We start from the raw sequence: 22,054 nt of genomic DNA on the forward strand, positions 1-22,054 counted from the left end.
TTTTAATTGCCGCTCCTGTTGTTTGAACAAAAAAGCAATAAACAACCTATCTGCTACTGTACTTTTCAATTTAGAAGGATGGAAGAAAATTGTGCTACAAGGAAATATCAGATAGCTTTGTCTTCATCAGTCATATTTTGTAGCAAGGGATGCTACCAAAACAGAAACAACAGAAAAACCCCAGCACTGCAATTTCTGATATACTAGATTATTATTATTATATTTTATGTATTTGTATTTACGGTGTCCTAACTCCAATATTTGATATAAAGCAGCAAATTAATTGACAGTGGTGAAAAATACTATGGAAGGAAAAGGTTTAGGTAAATTTAAATTTCATTTCAACTAACAATCAAACAATCTTTCAGCACAATTTTGTTGTCAGTATTAGCAATGTTTGTATACACATTTCAGTGCTATCAGTTCTTTTTAGGGTTATAGCTTATTGCTTACCCTATGATATAAAGATTCTGTGTTATAAAATATATATGTTTAAGAATTCCAAGAGCAATGGCTTACTGAAGAAATATGTTAACTAAACTAATCCAGAGGTATGAGAGAAAGAAAAAAATATAGTTCACCTACTTTGCAGGACATACCATACATGCAAAGCTTTGAGGAATCCATCCAAATATTATGCATGCATTCAGAAAACAGAATGCCAATATGGGTGGTAAAGTCAAATGTCATTAAGTGGAGAGGGGAGCTCAAAAGGACAGCTGAAAGGAGTTAAGCACTGCTGCTATATTTCTGTGAAAAGTGATCTTTCTCTTTGTCAAGATCATTCTATCTGCATCATACTTGTGAATGGCACCTTTGTTAATCCAGAGGTAGTGTTGTTTTATATTAAGGCTGCACAATACATTTTTGGTTTCAATGTTTTCCTCTAAGTCTTTTTTTATGAGAGTCAAAAAGAAGGATCCATTGAAAGTAACAGATAATCATTTCCATCAGAAAGAAAAGAAATCCCTACTATTTCAGCCTCTTTTGTGTCCCCCTTCTACAGAAATGACTACTGTCTCTTTCCACCTGCCATTGATGTAGATGTGGTTCATAAGCCAGATTTTTTTTGTAGTGACTAATACAAATAAAAATTAATAAAGCTTTTGCTTCATAATTCCATTTTGACATTCAAATGACTTTGCAAAGCCATGACTTTTTAATGTTTTTGTTATTGGAAGGAGGGCAGCAATTGAATGAACTTTTAGCATTTTTTAAAAAATAGATGTTATACTAATTGGCTCGGTTGTATGAATATTAACTAGAAATAGCAGGGTAGCACTTGCAGTGGTTATATATGTACATGGTTCAAAACTGGTCTTAAAAAATAAAGCTTAAAATTGTATTGCAGTGGAAATGAAAGCCATTTGGTGGTGGAATGTGGTACTAATATGGATAAGGAGCAATGCCTGGACTTCCAGCTTTTGTTGAAAAGAATTCCCCCTGAATTCTGCTACATAGAGTACAGTGATTCTGTATATTTTGATTGAATTCTTCATTTCCATCGATGTCTTACTAACGATGATTCATCATTTACAAGGTCATTGTCAGTATAATGATGACGACACCGAGCTGGTAGGAGCAGTAAGATAACTAGCACAAGAAGAACAAGTCCACAGAAACTCATAAGTGTGTAGGACACAATCCATAGCAATGGTTCATGGAGGGATATTGTTGAGACGCAAGTGCTTGCTACATCTGCAGTTGTGAAAGGGCCTTTGATCTCAGACACTGGAGAACCATCCATTTCTTTTTTAAAAAATCAGCACAAAGAAAACAAAAAGGAAAAAAAATGTAACGTTTAAAATCCTAGCAGACTTCAATGAGTATATTAATGAACACACTTAAATTTTATTTTTCCTTACTTGCTTAAATTCAAACGTGGAACAACATGCAACTTTAGAAGAGGCATGTTTAAAAACAGAGCCAAACTATATCTTTATCAGGGTTTCCCTTCTAGTTTATTTCTTATTTGGTCATGCTACTCTCACATGAAAGGCATATTATACTGCATGGAGGAAAATGAACTTCGTTTTAACTAAAAGCAAAGAGAACATTCTATTCTCCTAGCAAAATGAATGATTTCAAGACTGTTGGATCCCTTGTTCCTCAAAACAAAAACAAAAAATAAGTCCTCCCATCTATTCATTTCCTCCCTACCCAACCTCTCCCTTGCCTAGTAGGTTACAAGAAATGGAAAGGTATTATAGACAGTTGAAGTCTATCAAATAATTTAATGCCGTAATAAAACTACATTTAAGTTACTCGCACGTTCATTATGGCTTTTCGTTTCAGAAAGCTTCTGCTTATTTCAGAAGGGTAATCTCATGGATTCGAATTTGGTTTTTTGAAGTGGTTTCTGAAATTTAACAACAAAATGATTTCTTATGCCCTCTCAAAATTATTCCTTTCTAGAATAATCATGAAATTTGCACATAAGGCTATGCTTGTAGCTCTAGCTCTGACAAAGTGATCAAAGCTGGAATCCAAGGAACTACCTTTGATCTTTTTTCCTTCTAAACAATAAATCCACATCTTTTATGGAGCTTTGTTTGTTTTAAAACATCTTTTAATTTTTTTTATGTGTGTGTATATGTGTGTGTACACACACATATACAGTGTGCCTGCACCATAAGTAGGTGCAGTATACATGGCTTCCACCTTACGTGGAAGCCACACAATTAAGGAAATGGCACATGCACTGCTCTCAGCTACAAGCACGCGCCTCATTGTTTATATATAGCCTAAAGTAGTTTTATACAATATTTTTAATAATTTTTTGCATGAAACAAAGTTTGTCTACACTGAACCAGCCACCCATGAAAAAAGTTTTGGTTTTTGGAATATTTTGGATTTTGGAATTCCAGGTAAGGGAGACTCAACATGATCCAGTGGGTTCTAGCCTTGCTTAGTTCTGAAGCTCCCTCATAAATTTTACCAAGCTGTCAACTTTTTGCCTGGCTTACTCAGCAAGATTGCTGTGAAGAGCAAAAAGTGCTAAAAATATTAATTTTCAGATTTGCAAATGCTATTAGATATATATTTAAGTCAAGATGCTACCCCCCCCCCAAAAAAAAAAACAAACCTGACCACACCAAGTCTCTTACCAGCACAGGTACTTAAGGCAAAGCCCACTCTCTTCTGAGCTCTGTCAAAGATGACATAGAAGCCTTCCATCACTGTAGCACCAATGACCAAGGCATTGTTAGAAGAGGAGATGCCAAACCGATAACAGGCTAAATTCTCGCCATATTCTAGAACAGGCTGAATATAAAGCTGTTTATTTGTAGAAAAAGATAACTATTAAACAGCAGCAATATACAGAATTTACAAATGCACTAATAAGAGTTGCAATGGACTGGTTCTACTGACCATAAAAATGCTACAAATTTGAGTAATTTCCAGTGAAAGAGCTCAGTTCCCATTTATCTTTCACACAGAAGTGTATATACCTTTTCGGAACCTTCACCACATGCCCAATTGTCTGGATCCTTCTCTCTTTCATCTCTCGGTTCAAAACGAGAACTAATAATTCCTAAGTTTTGGTTGTCTGTTTTTATTATGGGTACCTTGTATTATACAAATATATCAGCTGCAGCTTCACAACAGGAAGGAAAAAACTGCAATTTTGTGTAAGAGGTACTTTGAGTTTCTCCAATTATAAATTGAACCATTAACTTGAGTATCAGCATATATGACTTTCCCTAAAAAGTTGCAGTAAGATTCTTCAGTAAATAATGTTACACTGCAGATTGAACAACACTATCAGAGAAAGAACAGACCCCTAGTTTACTTGGCTGCTCATTAAAAAGTGTAAGCCTGACATTATAACTGGAGGCCATTTCAAAATTCGCTTGATTAAACTGCTTCGGAGTAGAGGCAAGGAAACAAAATTGCAGACATATTTCAAGACCCTCAGATTTACACAAATAATTCTGGGACTCTTTAGAATCAAAATCACAGCCTCCAAATTGTCAGATGATAAAGATCATTAATAGCTTTATAAAACTTCACTTTGTTATTGCTCTTCAGGGAGAAACACCCCCTCCATTCCTAGTAGAAACTGATTTGCAGCCAGACTAAATTAGCAGCCAAACTAAAAGCAGCTTTTCTCATAAATGTGTCCAGTTTGGTTGTACTCCAGTCTTCTACCATGTGGTACACACATTATGACAGCCCCTATGCAGTCACATCAGGAATAGGTGGGTTTACTGGCAAGAATTCTGACAAGAGTGCAGAAGTAACCCTCATGGAATATGCTGTTACCCAGAGAAATGTCATTGCAGTTCTCTATTTCTGATTTAACATTTTTATCATATAACACCAATGCTTATGTAATCATTGTAACAGGAACTGTAATTTGTAGTCTATGATAGTTTTGAATTTACTTTAAAGCCACAACATCATTCTTCACCCTTGTTGGCAAAACCTGCTCTAAGCTCCAAATATTCCCACTTCAAAAGAGCCTCCTCTGCTTTCTACATACCTCTTCCTGTATAAGTCTACATGCTTATCATTAAGGGACAGAGGGTAAGTACATGTCTGTACTTCCATTTAAGAGGATTACCATGTGAAAGAAAATCTCTTTCCAGAGCTTGGAAAAGTTATTATTTAAACTACATCTCCCAGGATACAGCTAGCATGATCAGGCACAGTTGGCCCTTTTCAATGTAGACAGGGATGTAGCCAGGATTTTGGGAAGGGGGGGGGCTTGGGTACTGTGGCGCATGCACACCATGAGTGCGCGCACCATTCATTGTATATATAACATAAATTAACAGAAGGGGGTGTCTGGATCCCACAGCCCCCTTGGCTATATCACTGATGTAATAATAATAATAATAATAGGTTTTATTTATATACCGCCCAATCACTGGGAATCCGAGCGGTTTACAATAGAGGGAATAACAGACAGTTCCCTGCCCAGAACTGACTGCATTTGCAATTAGGGGGTGGAGTCTACTGTCATAAACTATCATAATCAATTCATAGTAATTATATCTTGGGATAGGATTTATGCTGAACAGCTCTCTACAGCCTTGCAAGCAAGCACTGAACTATTCATAGTTCCTTAAAATCCAGCTTGAATCTCTAGTTACATCCTGTTTTTTAAAGACAATAGCAATAGCATGCACATTTCTATACCACTTATCAGAGCATTCAGCACTCTTTAAGAAGCTTACAATTTGTAAGCTAATTGCTTGCAACAAGCTGGGTATCCATTTTACTGACCTATGAAAAGATGGAAGGCTAAGTCAGCCTGGAACCTTCTGGGATCCAACTCACAACCTTGTGGCTGCAGCACTGGCACCACCACGCAGGAAGACTCTGAGGACTACAATAAAGTACTCCTGAAGTTCTTCCAAAAAGTGCTTGTTTTACCATATGACCCAATGCAGCTATTACCTTTCTGTATGTTCAATACAATACAAAAGAAGAGAGCTTGCTCACACCTGTGGAAGGATTGTGATCCTAAATGATCTGCTGACATTTTCATCTCTTAGATAAATAGAGATCTCAGGAAAAAAGGTCCACGGTTTTTCAGTTTTAACCCAGCAGGCAAGCTGTGTACCACTCCAAAAGCCAGGTGGGAATTCCTGGATCTATAAGGGAGGAAAAAAGAAAATATCCCAAACAAGATATATTTACTATTCAGCAGTTCTAATACTTCCCTCCTTGAATTAATTTCCTCCTCTTCCTGGTTTGTTTTGGCTTATGAAGGTGGATCCAATTAGCACAAGAGTGTGCTAATTCCAAAAAACATCTTACTAATTATTTGTGAGACAAAATATATTTCCACATTAAGCCACCAAAAAATACCAAGTACTTTAGGCTATATTTCAGAGGAAGGAACTGGCAAACCCACCTCTCAATATTCTTTGCCTAAGAAAACTGGATGAAATTCATGAGGTCACCATTAGTCGACAGGTGACCTGAAGGCACATATACACACATACAAGTAAGACTGACCTGATCATACATAATCCAACCATACATCATTAAAAAAAAGAAATCCCTAACCCATGCTTTCCCTGGGCCAGGCCAAGCTTTCCCTCTGACATCTACACTTTGAGGAACACAGTAATCCAGCACAAATGCAGACAAAACAAAGATGTTTCCTTATCTTGAGCTCCCCGTACCACGCATACCCTTAATGAAACAGCCATTGCTTTTTAAAACTTTTTATTGGGAAAGTTTATCCTAAAAAGAAAACAGTAAGTAAGTAAGAAAGTAAGTAAGAAAACAGTGAGCAAGAAAAGGTTATCTCCATGGTTCTATTGTTTGGTAAGCATATTTGTTCTGAGTGCATCATGTTTACACACTGAAAAATTTCACAGCTAAAAATATACCATCCCATGGCCCTTCTCTTACAAAGGACGACTGTCCAAACTGCTCCTCCTGCAATTATCCCTTGCTGAAGGCACTGCTAGCTGCTCTGTGCTGCATGTATTTACCAAATAATGTCCTGAACAATTTTCAAAGGGAGGGTGCTGCCTTTTCCTCTGTATCTCTTGCCAAACACACCCACACCCAATGAATACCCTGCAAGCTGTTATTCAAAATGTCTTTGAGCTATAACTCCTAGAAGTCCTCTGGGAGTTGCAGACCAAAATATAACTTTCCCAAGCTCCGAATCAATGGGAAAATGGTCCTTACTGTGTGTGGAATTTCAGGCTGTACAGTATCTATATAGTCCCTTACTGTTCATATGTATGGATTCTATAGATGAGATACTTCCATGACTTACCACCATCACTCAAAACATTTTACTTCTAGAGACCACAGAGGGGGAGGGAGAAAAAGCTGTAGAATAACAATGACAACTCGTACCCTAAACAAACATAAAAGAAAACTAGAAAAACCAGGATTTCCCTTGGCATGTTGGATCAGAAGGAAAACATGTATTCATAAAAGAAAAGAGGGAGTGTGTGTGTGAGAGAGAGAGGGGGGGAGGTGGATGGATGGAAAAGCATGTTTTGCTTCATGTTTTTTTCTGTGGAGCAAAAAGGGAGACATGGAAGTATGATTTCCTGTTCCTCCTCCTACTTGTTTCTTGGAAACCTGCAATGTAATTCCTTCATAACATATTGCAGACATAATTTGTTGGCTTAACTCGGTTATTTTCTGCATTCTTCCTAGTTTGTGGCATACTGGAATCTTGTGATTGTGTGTGGTCTGGCGTAATCTGGTTTTATGTCAAAAGCTTATAATCAAAATGTTTGGCTTCTACCATTTTGATACTAACACACACACACTTAATTTCATCAGTATGATTTACACTCTACGCCCTGAGCCACACATAATCATCAGTTAGAGAAAATTAGACTACACTATAAAAAGACACTGTACGTATTACTGAGAAGGAACAACAACCAGTACTCCAAAGCAACATGCACTTATTTTGTGAATGGCTGCCAACAAAGCAATTAAGTTTTAGACCAAAGTCTTTCATGGTTAGGGCAGAGCAACTGGCTTATGATTTTAAACACTTGGGAGCAAAAGAGAATGATACCATTGTAGTGGCAATTAAGCTTTTATTTACACTTTTCTCAGCTATGAAGCCTCCACCCAGAATGGAAAAGGGATGGAACATTTAGTTGTATGAAATGAACAGATTTTATCTTAAACATCTATTAAGAATGGTTTCTTTAAGGAACAAGCTTCCAAAAAAGGCAATTTTTGTGAAATTTAGCTTACCAAGGAGGTTTGTATAATTGCTTCCACAACAGCAGTGAAGACTTTTTCTGGAAGGCGCAGGAGAGTGGTGCCACTGTCGACAATTGCTTTATCTGAATTGTACTAAACAGGGAAATACGAACAGAAATATCAAATACTGCAGCAGCCAATCGCACAGGCAAGTCATTCCACCCACTCATACCGTCTTGCGTTGGAGGTGAAATGGGGATACAGGGGCAGAGCAGACTGCATATAGTGATAGATGCTTCCTACTCTTATCCCAGTTGTAGGGCTACTGATGTTTCTAAAGCACCTTAAATTCAAAGGGTATTTGGGATTTTGCATCCAGCGTAGCAGTTCAAACTCAAGCTTGAATGCAACTAGCTTTCTGGCATTAATGAATATGTCTGATTCTACAACAGTAATGCAGCATATTAAAGAATTCTGACTTCTCAGGTATAAAGCAGCATTCTGGTGCCCACTGCTCAGTTAGTCCTGTTGCAAGGAGGAGGAGCTGAACAAACCACAGGTACTAAATTTGTAGTTTGTTTATTGCTATGACTCACCCCAGCACTCTGGCTTGTCTTTTCCCAAACAAGACAGAGTTATAAATCATGGTTCATTCTTGGATTATGACCGGCAAAGGGGGGTGGGGGGGTGGCAATGAGCCAGAACAGAGCTTGGAAAAGTTATTTTAAAACTGCAGCTCCCATCCAGCAATCATGTCAGCTGGGGATTATAGTCCAAAAATGTAACCATAGTTTAAAAAGTTCTCTTTCCAAGTTCTGAACCAGAGCAATCAGCAAAAATGTTCTAAAACTGGTATGAATATGTTCTTCTGATACCCTGGTCAGTATTCTGGCAGCTGCATTCTAAGCAAATTGAAAAGTGCTCAAAAACTACACAGGAAACCTCAGATAAAGCTCAAATTAGGATGTTACAAAGGTATGAATTACAAGGCCCCTTGAAACTATTAATATGACACCCATTCAGTTAATCAGCAGGAACAGGAACACATCAACTACCTCCTTGTACACAGTGCCAGCATCTACACAGGAAGGAATCTTGCAGATGAATGTATTATTCACATACTCTTGTTCATGGGATAGTTTCCAGCCACATGGAAGCTTTATGTGCAGAAGGTCCACATCTGAACATGACAACACTTGTACGACCCCAGAGGTAGCACTAAATACTTCCTAGCACCTTTCAAATGTAAAGGCATGTTGTTTGACAAATTGGTATTCGTAAGCTGATTTGGGTACAGTCTGATGTGAAAAGTGGCATATAAATAAAATAAAAAGCAAACTATTTGACAGGCACTCCATCAAATACAGGGCTAGTCAGCGCAACTCTACCTACCCTGAACACACTGGGGCGAAGGCGTGATGTGTTCTTCAATACAGGCCTACACTGTCCTAGTTGTTACTAACCAAGAAAGGGTATATAACTGGTAAAAAGAAATCATTCAAGAGCAGTGCAAGAACCAAGCTGCCTCAAGCTGCGAACCCAACTCTACAGGAAGATTACAATGCCACTGAATAGTCTGTAAACCTAGGAAATCCAATATACAATATTTTAATCTCAATTGAGTTAAGGTTTGGCACTATAGAGTAAGATGGAGCCTGGTAGTAGGAAAACTTGAAATCATTGAATCAGGAGCCTGCCATAACTGACAAAGTTACTATGATGAAAATAGCCTGTGTTTTATCTACTATTAATGTTGCATTTCCTCTCAATTGCTGAGTGGTATTTGCTCTTCAGCAATTAGTTTTCATGCTTGTGCAGGTCAGATTTCCACCATGTGATGCCCATTATTGCTAAATCTGATTGGAGTTTAGAGACACTGGACTTTTTAACACCAGGCTATTTTCCCACTAAAATCATGTTCCTTTCAAAAGCACTATGAACTGAGACTCCTATCTTCTTGACTGCAGCTTTGTCATCTTTCTGGCATTACAGCCTTCGTTCACTCTAATACCTTATCACATGTAACATTTTGTACTGGTCACCCAGTACTGGCCAGTGTGTGGCTAGTTTGCCCCCCACCAAGAATTATAAAGGAAATCATATCTTTAAAAAGGACTTTTTTGAAGGGGTGTGGGAGTCTTCCTGATTCAGGATAGACTAGTTGTTGGAAAATGAAAGTGATTAATCTACAAGGAATTAATCACATCTATTCAAATCAGGAAGTCCTTCATCCCTGATGACTGGCAAGCAATGGGTAAGCAAGACCTAAACCTCACCTACTGATTACTCAAAATCAGGATTAAGCAGAATTGATTTATCGCACTGCAAATGCTAGCACCACAGAAGCAAGAACGGAGGTCATTCACAAAGATTTTCCAAAAATGAGAAAAAACACTGAAAAACCATGTCTACATCTGCCTTGAATCCCATTGTGGGAGAAAGGCGGGCTATAAATCCTGAAATAATAATAAAAAAATCTCCCAGCAAGGTAACAACAAAAAGTACAGAGTACAGACATTCAGAACACAGTGAATAGGATTATTGAATGTCAGTAGTCTCTGTTCACCATAGTGATATTTATATCCTTTGTTCTAAATGTCTGTACTATGAAGTGAATATATTTAATTTCACTAGCTGTTTGATGTATGTTTAGAGTTGTACAATGCTTCCATTTGCCACTGATTTCCTGATGAACATTTTACATCGTATTTCTGGAATGTTTGCTTCTGGATCACCATACCTCTTTACAGTCCAAATTAAGATTCTGACCTCCAACTTCCAATTTGAGTATTTCAACTTGATAATACCATTCTCTTTGAATAGGTGTGTACCAGATTTCTCCCTTGTATAAACTTGGTTCAATTCCACCGAGGATCTGAAAAGAAATGTACACCATGATCCCTTTCTATAATACATAATCAAAACCCAGAAGTTAAATTCTGCATCATTCATGCACCCTGCTCAGGGCATTAAGTGGTAATTAAATACAGTACTGTTTAACACTGCAGAGTGCACCCTTGCTATCTGCCTGCAGATAGTAAAAAATGAGGGACCTTAAGTCCCATTGTTCTCAATGGGCATGCGCTCATGCCTGTGCTGCCGTGTGTGCGCATGCCCATTCAGAAAGCTGGGGCTTGCTCTACGCAGAAACTTAAACTATGGATGGGAAGCCTGAGCTTGGTGCAGGCGCACTATATGTTTATAGAATCAATTGCATTCATGTATAAATTGATTCAATCAGTTTTTATTTTTTAACAGTCACTCAATCAGGTATGAACAGTCTTCTGATAGGACCCATTTTAACTCAAGAAGGTGGCATTCCTTGAGCAAGAAAAATGGACCACAGGAAAAAAAAATGGAAGCACATAATTTCAACCTTGAATAGTGTGTGCAACAGATGTGGGCAAAGTGCAGTCCATGGGCTACATGTGATCCTCTGGGTGATTTTTTGATACCCAGGCTCCAAAATGACCTCTAGAGTATGTGGAGAGCATTTCAGCCACATCTGGGGCACACTTGGGGCAAATTATGCTAGGTCAGGCATTTTCTGAAACAAGAAATGACTTTTACTCACAGACAGCCAAAATCAAGCTGCTTCGAGTCACAGTGGAGGTTTGGTGTTTCAATGATGCATGCATCCTAAGAGTCCAGAAGTCGCACCAAAGCCACGCTCCAGCCCTAAGGACTGGAGTGTGGCTTTGGTGTGGCTTCTGGACTCTTAGGACACATGCATCATTGAAACACCATACCTCCACTGTGACTCGAAGCAGCTTTATTTTGGCTGTCTGTAACAGGCCTTGGTGTTAAAAAAGGACCTCTTTGGGCCCAAAATGATCCAGAAAGGCTCCAAACCATGGTTGAATTCCTCAGATGTCTACACATTTCCTAGATAGTGTTTGGGAGGGGGATATTTTTTTTAAGGACACAGTATGGTGGTGGGAGGTGGCCCTCCAAAATCTCCTGGGGGCTAACATGAGCCCCTAGCCTTCCATAGTTACCTATCACTAGTGTACAATATCAATTATGCTCAACATGTTTACACATGTTCAACTTTTTAAAGTCACCTGTTTTAAATTATGGCTGAACACTGCTGTCTTGGAAAGCCAAGTATAGAATTATCTATGTCACGAAATGTCAAGGAAATCAGAGTATTGCCCAAGTCTAAAATGTTACTAAACAACAGATGGTTTCTTTGCTTCTAACCAGTGAGTAGAAGAAACTGGCATCTCCATTCATTTATTAAAGCTATTAAAAATATGACTGCAGTTATGTGATCAGGTAAACATTCAGACTGTTAATCAACTCTACAAGTGAACCAATGGTCCCTGGAAAGATGTCAGGGGCCACAGGGGCCCTCCCCCCCTTTTTTAGTTTTGTTGTTTGTTATCTCCCTGTCTCTATGAGCACAGCGAAAAGTTCCCTTGGAAGTGTCCTTTTAATGGCTGTGACAATGGAAATTATCATACAGGGAGGGGCAGGGGCCAGGAGCAAAGCAGATCACTCTCCCATCCTTACTGCGATCTCACAAAAGCATTGTGCTTATCATGTCACTGTCCCATCACTGATGTGGAATTGTATTAATGCAAACTCTGGTTAATACAAAATGACAGGACAATTCCACTTCAGTGATGGGACAATGACAGGATAAGTGTGACATCATGTGAAAGTCTTTCATGCTATCATGGTCAAATGAGGTTCAATGACGGGACAATTACAGGATAAGTGTGATGTTGTCCGAAAATCTTTTCACAAATGCATGATAAGGATGGGAAAAGGACAGGACAAGGACCTTCTTTTCCCTGTGTGATACTCTTCAAAGTCTGCAGCTGTTTCTCCTCTAACAGCAGAGGTAATAGAAAGGAGCATTCCAAGGGGATTCTGTGTAGCTTCACCCACAGACATTTTTTATGGTGTCCAAAACACTTCCTTAAAATCACAAGTGTGTCCACAGGTCCAAAATGGCTGGAGCCACTAGTTGGATATAGAAACACAGTGCAGAGTTATGGCAAATATACAGTACAACCCCTGTATTCATGAGGGGCAGGTTCCCAGACTTTCTGCAGATAGTAGTGAACACTACAGTACAGTATTTTTTTGTATGAGAAAATAATAAGGGAGTGTGACAGGCCTGATTAGTCTGAGCATAGCATACAAGTGACTTTCCCCTAAAATTATCTGTCCCACTGACTTAAACATCCAAACAACATCAAATCATCAATATACTAGGCATTTTTGGTTCATTACTTGAACATTAATTTTCCTTTGGAAAATCAGTGCCAAAAATCACTCAAAGAAGAAGGGGAATGGGACACTGATTCATAGAATCATAGAATCGTAGAGTTGGAAGAGACCACTAGGGCCATCCAGTCCAACCCCCTGCCATGCAGGAAATCCAGATCAAAGCATCCCTGACAGATGGCCATCCAGCCTCTGTTTAAAGACCTCCAAGGAAGGAGACTCTATCACCTTCCTGCAACTGTTTGTTGAAACTATCAATATGCTGTTCATGAAAATCATGACTAGTTAATATGTAAGAAGTTCTAAATCTTCTCCATCCAATATTAATGGCTTTGAGTAAGATGTTATTGCAGTGAATTCCTAAGCATGCATAGATCCCACAGAACATGCATAAAGAACTCAATAGGATTCACATCAGCATATAATACTATCCTTAAAAACAATTTCTACATGAAATTTAGAATGTGAAATGACTACAAAAATATGATAAAGTATGCGCAAAAGAAGATAGATGAACAAAAATGTCTTAATTCATCATTTGTTAAAAGCATGGATATCTCAGAAACACATAATATATGCATTTCAATTATGCTTCAATCTCTTTCCACTTATATGGAAGTTATACTGAAACTGACAGCACTGCAATCTTAGGCTTTCAGGAGTATCTAGTGTTGCATTGGCAAGGTTGTTAAAATCAGATACTGGAAGACTGTAATTCAGTTACTGAAATTAAATAGAAACTATTCCAGATCTTGAATGCTTTGACTTTTCATACCATATTAGTTTTAGCAATAAAATTTATAAAATAAAATCTTTGAATTCTTATCTCCAATAGACTAGTTATTTCATTCTCTATTGGAATAATCACTAAAAGAAACTTTGGCGGGATACAGACCACCCAAAAAGGGCGGTCTGCCGGCACCTTGCTTTGCTCCACAAGGAAGCCACAGTGGAAAAACTGCGCGGCTCCCTCGCGGAGCAAAAAGAACCCGCAAAAAGAGGGTTCTTTTCCTGGCGTACTTGTGACACCCGAGTGCGCTAATGGCGTGCAGACACTAGGCATCCATCGTGTCAAAATGATGGCGCCCGTGTTTACAGGGCGCCGCCATTTTGACGCCCTTGTCACATGCTAGGGGTGAGGCACGTATGGGTGGTGCACCCTCGCCGAACCCCTAGCATGTGACGAGAGCGCACTTTAGGCAGGTCTGGATCGGGCCTTTAATATGTACAAGTATGAAAAGTTCATACATTTTTCTGATTTAACAGAGAAAAATAAGGAAATTATGGAAAATTTTGTAAGCAACTGTAGTCTCTCACCCCCTAATTTATACAGTAATGCATTAGGCTAATACAATAAAAAGAAATCTTACAAATTTAAATTTATCAAATGGTATTAAGAAAAAAAAGCTTTTACTATTTTGTTTTTTCAGGCTGAGAGATACCCACAAGGCTACCTCCATTAGTACCAGTTCCAGAAATAGGCAGACCAGCTCCACACATCTGCAAGGAAAAAACGTCAGGGATATTTGCTTGATTCACAAGGGAATCAAAAAACGTCTCCACTGAACTTGAAGGCTGCAATAAAGAAGAAGAACAACAAAAACCAAGTTGTAAACACACTGGTATATGACAATTTTAATTGCTTACTTGTTTCAATAGTGAAGCCATGCAGATCATTTTTCTATATGACAAAAGACATTAACACACCTAAATGAGGAGTTTAAGTGTAAATGAATTATTGAGAGAGTTATTATAACAAGGTACAGCTAAGAAGGGTCAACTCCTCCTCCCAACCCACAGACGGCACAAGTTGGTCTTGGTGGAGTTTCCCTTGTGCCAAGTCCTTTCCCTTTTTGCCTGTGGAGCCATGCTAGGCAAGACGCCACAATCCTGAGAGGTAAGTGGTGGATGGGAGACCACCAATGAATACTTGGGTGCTATAGGCTGTATTTCAGAGGAAGGAACTGGAAAAACCACCTCTGAATACTCCTTGGCTAAAAACAACCCTATGAAATTTATGGGGTTGCCATAACTGAACAGGTGTTTTGAAAGTGTATACAAACAATTTAAATCCAGGGGTGAGCAAAGTGCAGCTGGGGGCTTCATACAGCCTTCCACCAAAGCCATTTTGTGTCTCCTATGACCCCCAGGCGCCCTACAAAAAGGCTAGAAAAGGGGAACTGATGCTTCATGAAGCTGAGATTCATTACTGTATAGGTCAAACCCAAATTTAACACCCAATTAGCCTAGTCGTTTCTTTGCACTAATAGCAATACCAAAAATATGTTTGTTTGTTTTAAAAAACTATTTGGATTTCCAGCCACTTCTGATTTCATTTTTGCAGTTTTGCTTGTGGTCTGGGTGGGCATTTGAAAGTCTCGGGGAGCAATAATTGGTTCCTGCACCCATTGAAATTGCCTATTCCCACTTGAATCAAATTGTTATCAAAGTCTGTTCTACACATAGATGATACTAACAAATCTGGGTTTTGTAGAAAATGATATCACTAACAGATCTCTATGGTTTGGACACAGTTTGGTGTCCATGTTAACAGCCAACATGTCTTTTCAACATGTTATCAATTCTTCTATTGACACTAATCACTCCATTATAATAATAACAATAATAATAATAATAAATATGTATTTATATCCCGCCTCTTCTGATTGAGGATCCAGGCGGGTAACAACAAAGAAAATATGCAAAAATAAAAACAACATTGTTATGAGAATTATGATAAATGATAACGGGTTTGGAATACACATAATATTACCTTCTTTTTAAAAATGTACTATAATGTTATGTAAGCACAGACTAACCCTATCCCTCCTCCCCAATTCTCAATTACACAGAAAGCTCAAGTACATATAAGTGTTGCACAAACAAAAGCAAAGGCTGAACACAAGAAAACAGACTATAGTTTGCCCGCTACATTCATAGATTTTTACTTTTACAGATATGATTATTCACGGATTTGATCAATATCTCTAAGTCCTCCAACTCTTGCTGGATGTTGACCATAGAGTCATGCTGGAGGATCTAGAGCTTTCTAGAAAAAAACCTTCTCTAGCATTTACAGGTCTTCCAGTGTGATTCTATGGTCAATGTCTGGCAAATGTTGATTGTAGAGTTGTGTAATTGAGAACTGAGAGATTCCTATAGAGGTGTTCTCACAAGTTAAAAAATAGCATTTTTTCACTTTCACAGGGATCCTGTACCCTTAATCCCAGCAAATGTGTAAGGCTCACCATAGTTTTAGATCTGCAGTATGTTTTTTTTCCCCCCAAGAAGAATTCCTAGGACATTTTAGTGCACAGAGTGAATCTTTGAAATAAGGTTCCAGGATCTTCACCTGCCTTCCATCATCCTGCTTTAATTTTTCAACATATATATAGATGTTATTAGATAAGAAAGCAAATTACCTTGGCCAAGGCATCATAAGCAAGACCAAGGATCCCTTGCCATTTAATGCCTTTTAAAAAGAAATTCTCAGACTGAGAGATGGTTGCAATGTTGATAGTGTAAGTGCCATTGATTCCTTTTGGCATAGTAATAATGTCAGTTCCAAGAGTTCCAGTCCAGCTCCCTTGGGTGTATTTAACAGAGACCTCAATGCCCAGGGGCAGATACGTGCTGGATCTAACAGACGGGGGGAAAGGTAGTAAGTATTTATGAACAAGGTTACATGTACTCCATGATAACAATCTAATTTTACACACAGTTAAGAAAACCTGAATTCTGTGACCTGCATATAAAGAAACATTTCCCTCTTTGCTTCATGAATAATATACCACAATTTATCAACCAGCCTGATTTTTCCTAGTATGGTGTAGTGGTTTGAGTGTTGAACTATAATTCTGGAGGCCTGCTCGAGCATGTAAATCCACTGGAAAAACTTGGACATGTCACATACTCTCAGCCTCAGAGGATGGCAACAGGAAACCTCCTCTGAAGAAACTTACTAAGGAAACCCCATAATAGGGTCTCTTGGGGTCACCATAAGTTGGAAAAAATGACTTGGAAGCACACAACAGCACACACACATCTCCCACACAGCAGTTTTTCATTTAAATGTAGCATGTACTTTGCCATAGTTCACAGATAAAAGGATTCATGTGTTTAGGTTTTCAATCATGGCCTCTTGGCAAAAACTGAACAAATGCTTATTCAGAAGGGATTGTGTGCTCTCTCCTAAAATCTCTCCCTCCATGGGAAAAATGTAATGTATGATGCACTTTTCCTACATACAGTTCAGAGTCAGATATGGGCGGGTTACACACCGCCAAAAAATACGTATTCCATACGTATTAGGGTTAGGAAGGGGCGGTGCTTCCGCACCCCCCTAACCCTAGTACGTATGGAATACGTACAATATGGCAGCGCCCCTTCCACATGGGGGCCGCCATATTGACGTAACGGACGCTCTGCATCCGCACGTGGCACACCGGAAGTGACACCGCGAGTGTGCCCTTTGGCACTTGCGGCGCCTCTTCCGGGGCCCAAGAAGGAGCGCGATTTCCGCACTCCTTCTCTGCAGCGCCCGGGAGTCGCGCCGTTTAAAGGCTGCATCTCCCGAACGTTGCAAGCGGCGGCGGAGCCAGACCGCCGCTTTTCGGCGGTCTATAACCCGCCATAGTTTCACAATTGAGTTTGTACAACCACTACATAGTTTGTAATTTCTATTAGAATGTAAAATGGTTGATGGCAGGGTAACAATGACAGTTTCCTGTCTACTTCTCATGAATTTTCTCGATGCCCTAAACTGTGTTACTGCTTCAGATTCAAGTGTGATGAAAGAAGCGACAGTACTTAATTTCCAGTCTGGCGAAGTAAGAGCCATCTACTAGTCCTGTCAGCTTTGCTTTCAACTCACAAAACAAACTTTCTTGGGGTGCTCCTTCACCTGACCCTTCATCTGTAAATTAATTTCCCTTAATCGATAAAAAAAAGCATGGTACTGCTACTGTTTTACATTGCAAATGTAAATGTACTTTGTTAATGACATTTTGTTTTAATGTAATTCAATATTTTCAATTTCAGTTATACCACCAGTGTCTCCTCTGAGCTTTGAAAATCACTGACAAAATGATTGGAAATGGTCAACATTCAACCTTCTGTAAAGTGCTGAAATAGACAGGTAGTTGTAGTGGATGAACTGGCAAATTTTTGCCCTTATGGCAGGCTGCACTACAACATTTTCAGCTGAAAATAAAAACTGAAATTAACTTCCAGTTACAATATCTGGATTCTTTGATCAGTTTTCAGATATGGGGGAAGAGGGAATGAGGGAAATGCAACTTAATCTGATGCTCCTGGCTCTCAAGGAATGATGACTGATAATTTGGGGGTGAAAATGTCTAATTATTTTTTTAAAAAAATAGAGGTCCAGGGCTATTTTGGGGCACTGAGGAAAGTTAGGGAACCCATAAAATTCCTGTGGCTCATAATAAGCCACACAATCTCTAACCACACACTAAAATGTTCATTTATGATTTTATTATCTGCCTATATCTTTGTTGTTGTGTCCCTAAAACGTTCATTCATGATTTTATTATCTGCCTATATCTTTGTTGTTGTGTCCCTTTAAGTCATTTCTGACTTATGGTAATCCTAACACAAATTTATCATAGGTTTTTATTGGTAAAATTTGTTCAGAGGGTTTGCTTTTGCCTTCCTCTGAGGTTGAGAGAGTGTGACTTGCCCAAGGTCACCCAGTGGGTTTCCCTGGATGAGTGGGAGTGCAAACTTTGGTCCCCCATTATCTTGGTCCAATGCTCAAACCATACTGGCTCTTATCAGTGTCTACACTTGCTCATTATATACATGGACCTACCTAATGTTATGTTTTGACTACAGAGCTATTGTAACATAATAATACTTGTAATATTGTTCATTTTTAAAATATAACACAGGTCTTGTAATCATGCTACATGAACACAGTTTGCTCAATGGATATCTGACTGTGGTTTGATGCTGTATTTCCCCGAAGCAGGTTGAAACTACACTGTCCACTCCAAATGCAAGCCAAATACCAATGGGAAGACTGCATGGCACTGTGTAAAGCTGCATAGTGGGTTATTTTTTGTCACCTCCCCACCATGCATGCACACCACTGCATGAACATACCACTTGCAATCTCTAAGTACATCCCATGTCCCGCCCAGATGCCATCCCATTGCATGGCTGCACCTTTGATCAATCACATAGTTGCACACGCAATACCCTGCCACTACAAAGCACTGGAGCATCTATGTGCCAAGTAATACATCTCCATGGGGCCCCTCATACATGCCCCCTTACTGATGAATATGGGCAGGAACCACACAGTCTTACTTTTCACTGTCAAAATAGGTCGTCAGCTCTTCATTTGGTGCACCTGCAACTGCAAAGTTGCTGCTTCCAGTGTCAACCAGAATATTTAGCTGTAAGAAAAAAAATGAAATTTATCAAATAACGTATAGGGAAAATGACATTATTTTAGGTACATACCTGAGCAAATGTATCCATTTTTCAATAGTTTTGTTTCCCTAACATAAATGTTCTGAAAGTAAAGCATTTGAGTTTTTTTTCAAAAAAAATTTGGTATGAATTTCCTCAATAGTTATAAACAGAAGACAAAGACTCATCAAGCCCTTTCTCTTTTTTTCCTTACTGTTTTGCCATTTGCAAAAAAGAATCTGATGTTGAAAAATATGCAAGCATCGTTATTCAGAAGAAATCTCCATTTAGTTCAATTTTGCTTATTCTCAAGTCAGCATGTAGACTAGAGTATTTATTTCAAAGGTCCAAAACACACTGCAGAAATAATCCAGTTTGACACTGCTTTAACTGCCCTGGCTCAGTGCTAGGGAATTCTGGGAAATAGTTTGTGAGATGTTTAAACTTTTCTGTCAGAGCGCTCTGGTACCACAATAAACTACAAAAACGGAGCCCAAGGGGAAAAGAAAGCCTCCCTGGGGGTGGATTCCTTCTCCGCCTGGGCTGCTTCCAATGGAGTCCAGGAGGAGAAGGAATCCTCCCCTCAGCGAGGCTCTTTTTCAAATGTAGGACCAAAAAAAAAAAAAAAAGGTCTTACATTTGAAAATTTTGTCCTACATTTGTCCCGGTTTGGAGGTCCGGACTAATGGCAACCCTACTTCAGAGGCCTGCGCGTGGGGCCGGGACCAATGCATTGCTGGGGGCCAAACCGGACCGTGACTGGGAGGGCCCCCCAAAAGCATGCTTTTCCCGGCGGCCACTGGGTTATGGCATCCCTAATTCCCAGGATTCCCTAGCACTGAGCCAGAGCAGCTAAAGTGGTGTCAGATTGGTTTAAAAATACACTGCAAAAATAATCCAAAGTCTATTTCCTTAGGGATGGGATGGATCCCCACCCCTTCTCTTCTTACACCTTCTTTTTTCCTCCAGCACCCTCTTGGTTCTCTTCCCCGTCTTTTCTTACTGACATTCCCATCATGTAGCTATTAGACTTAGAAAAAGGTAATTCCTCATTTGCACAGATGGTACCTTTTTTGTCCTCCTACCCATTCTCTGACTCCAACTTCAATGGAAAAGAAGGGACCAAAGAGGAAATAACAGGGGCCAAATGACCCTCTCTCTGAAATAGCAGCAGTGTAAGAAGTTTAAGGTAGAAGTACAGATCAGGAGTAGCAGATGGATGGAAAACTAAGGACATAAATTGAAGGCATCTGAAAAGGAATTACAGATTACAAAATATCTGACAAAATTTAGATACACATTTATGAGAATCCTAACAAGGCACTGGTATTCTATGAACTCTAGTCGTTTTTCTTTCTTTCAAGTATTCATTCTACTTCAAGTACTCAGCATGTGCTTTATAGACTATAGCAAAGCCTTTGACTGCATAGATCATGAAAAGCCTTGTTCCCACTATGGTTTAAACCGGATTGTGATTCCATATGATCCAGTTTAAACCACTGTGGTTCCCACTACATTCAAATTGCTGTCACGATTTGGAAATGGGGCCGTGGTTTTTACCCATTTAAGCCGCATCAAAAAGATGTTGGGTTAAAGGGGTGTTTTTTGGGCTGAATTGATTTATTTGGAAATAAATTGATTCAGCCCAAGTGGGAACCAGGCAGATTTGAATCCGCCCCCTGGTGCAAGTGGGAACCAGAGAGGTGGATTTGAATCCACCTAGCTGTGACAGGAGAGGGCAGCAGCAAAGGCCCCAGGTATCTCCCCTGTCACCAGCCTCCCTGCCTCCCTTGCCTCTTCTTACCTGGGCCACCAGCTTCTCCTCGGCCTTCTGCTTCCCTGCAGCCGGGGAAGCCGGTAAGGAGGTTGCAGGAAGGTCTCAGGGCTTCCCTGGCTTCCCTGTGACCTTCCTATGACCTCCTTACCGACTTCCCTGGCCGTGGGGAAGCTGGAAACAGAGGAAGAAGGTCGCAGAGCATGGAAACCTGGGAAAGAGGTTGCTGAATGGAAAAAGCCCACAGGGAAGTTTAAGGAGGCCGCGGAAGGCCGAGGAGAAAGCCGGTGGACCAGGTAAGGAAAGGCAAGGGAGGCAGGCAGGCCGGTGACAGGGGAGATGGCCGGGCCTCTCCTCTTATTCCAGTGCAAAGGTAGTGGGAACCACGCTTATTGCTGAACTGATTTCTGGATTCGGTCACAGAAACTGGTTCAGCAATAAGTGGGAATGACCCCAAAGACTATGAAATTCCCTTAAAGACATGCGAGTGCCAACACATTTGATAGTCCTGATGAGGAATCTATACTCAGGACAAGTGAGTATTTTTCCAGAATCACTGGGAAAAAAACATTATTGCCCACCAGCAATAAGGTGGAAGGAAGTAGAAAGAGAGGAAGGCTGCATGCTAGATGGATGGGCTCTAATAAAGAGATCATGAATATGAGTTGTAGATGCTGGGCAGAGCAGTGGGGGACAAGGATTTTTGGACATGTCTCATCAGCGGGGTAGCCATGGGTTGAGATTAACGCAAAGACAGTTAACAACAAAAAAGCCTCATTCTATAAACTAGGAAGCAGATTAAAATTGCCCACCAGCCACATGCAGCTTCAGGGGCGTGGCTAAGACCCTCAAGTTCCCATAATGTGGGAGGGAATACACAGCAAATCACACCAAAATAGGTAAAAATCACCCTCAAATCATTCCAGAACAAACAGAAATGACACCCCCAAACATTCA

At 39.7% G+C, this 22,054-nt stretch overlaps 1 protein-coding gene across 1 annotated transcript in view; it reads right to left on the reverse strand.

The window, feature by feature from the left end:
- Nucleotides 1-397: 397 nt before the first annotated feature.
- The window catches only part of BACE2 (beta-secretase 2), a 45,374-nt gene continuing 23,717 nt past the window's right edge, over nucleotides 398-22,054 (reverse strand). Inside the window, exons 2-9 of the mRNA XM_089511981.1 lie at nucleotides 19,219-19,307; nucleotides 16,308-16,524; nucleotides 14,332-14,460; nucleotides 10,388-10,522; nucleotides 7,699-7,800; nucleotides 5,454-5,603; nucleotides 3,108-3,276; nucleotides 398-1,749 (exon numbers count right to left, since the gene is read on the reverse strand). Of these exons, the coding sequence (XP_089368107.1) occupies nucleotides 1,496-1,749; nucleotides 3,108-3,276; nucleotides 5,454-5,603; nucleotides 7,699-7,800; nucleotides 10,388-10,522; nucleotides 14,332-14,460; nucleotides 16,308-16,524; nucleotides 19,219-19,307 (1,245 nt within the window). The 3' untranslated portion in view covers nucleotides 398-1,495. The remainder of the gene's footprint in view (nucleotides 1,750-3,107; nucleotides 3,277-5,453; nucleotides 5,604-7,698; nucleotides 7,801-10,387; nucleotides 10,523-14,331; nucleotides 14,461-16,307; nucleotides 16,525-19,218; nucleotides 19,308-22,054) is intronic.

The sequence above is a fragment of the Sceloporus occidentalis genome, unplaced genomic scaffold (genome assembly GCF_023333645.1).
Source record: "Sceloporus occidentalis isolate IW3139 unplaced genomic scaffold, rSceOcc1.0.p SCAF_2, whole genome shotgun sequence".
NCBI classification, from domain to species: Eukaryota; Metazoa; Chordata; class Lepidosauria; order Squamata; family Phrynosomatidae; genus Sceloporus; species Sceloporus occidentalis.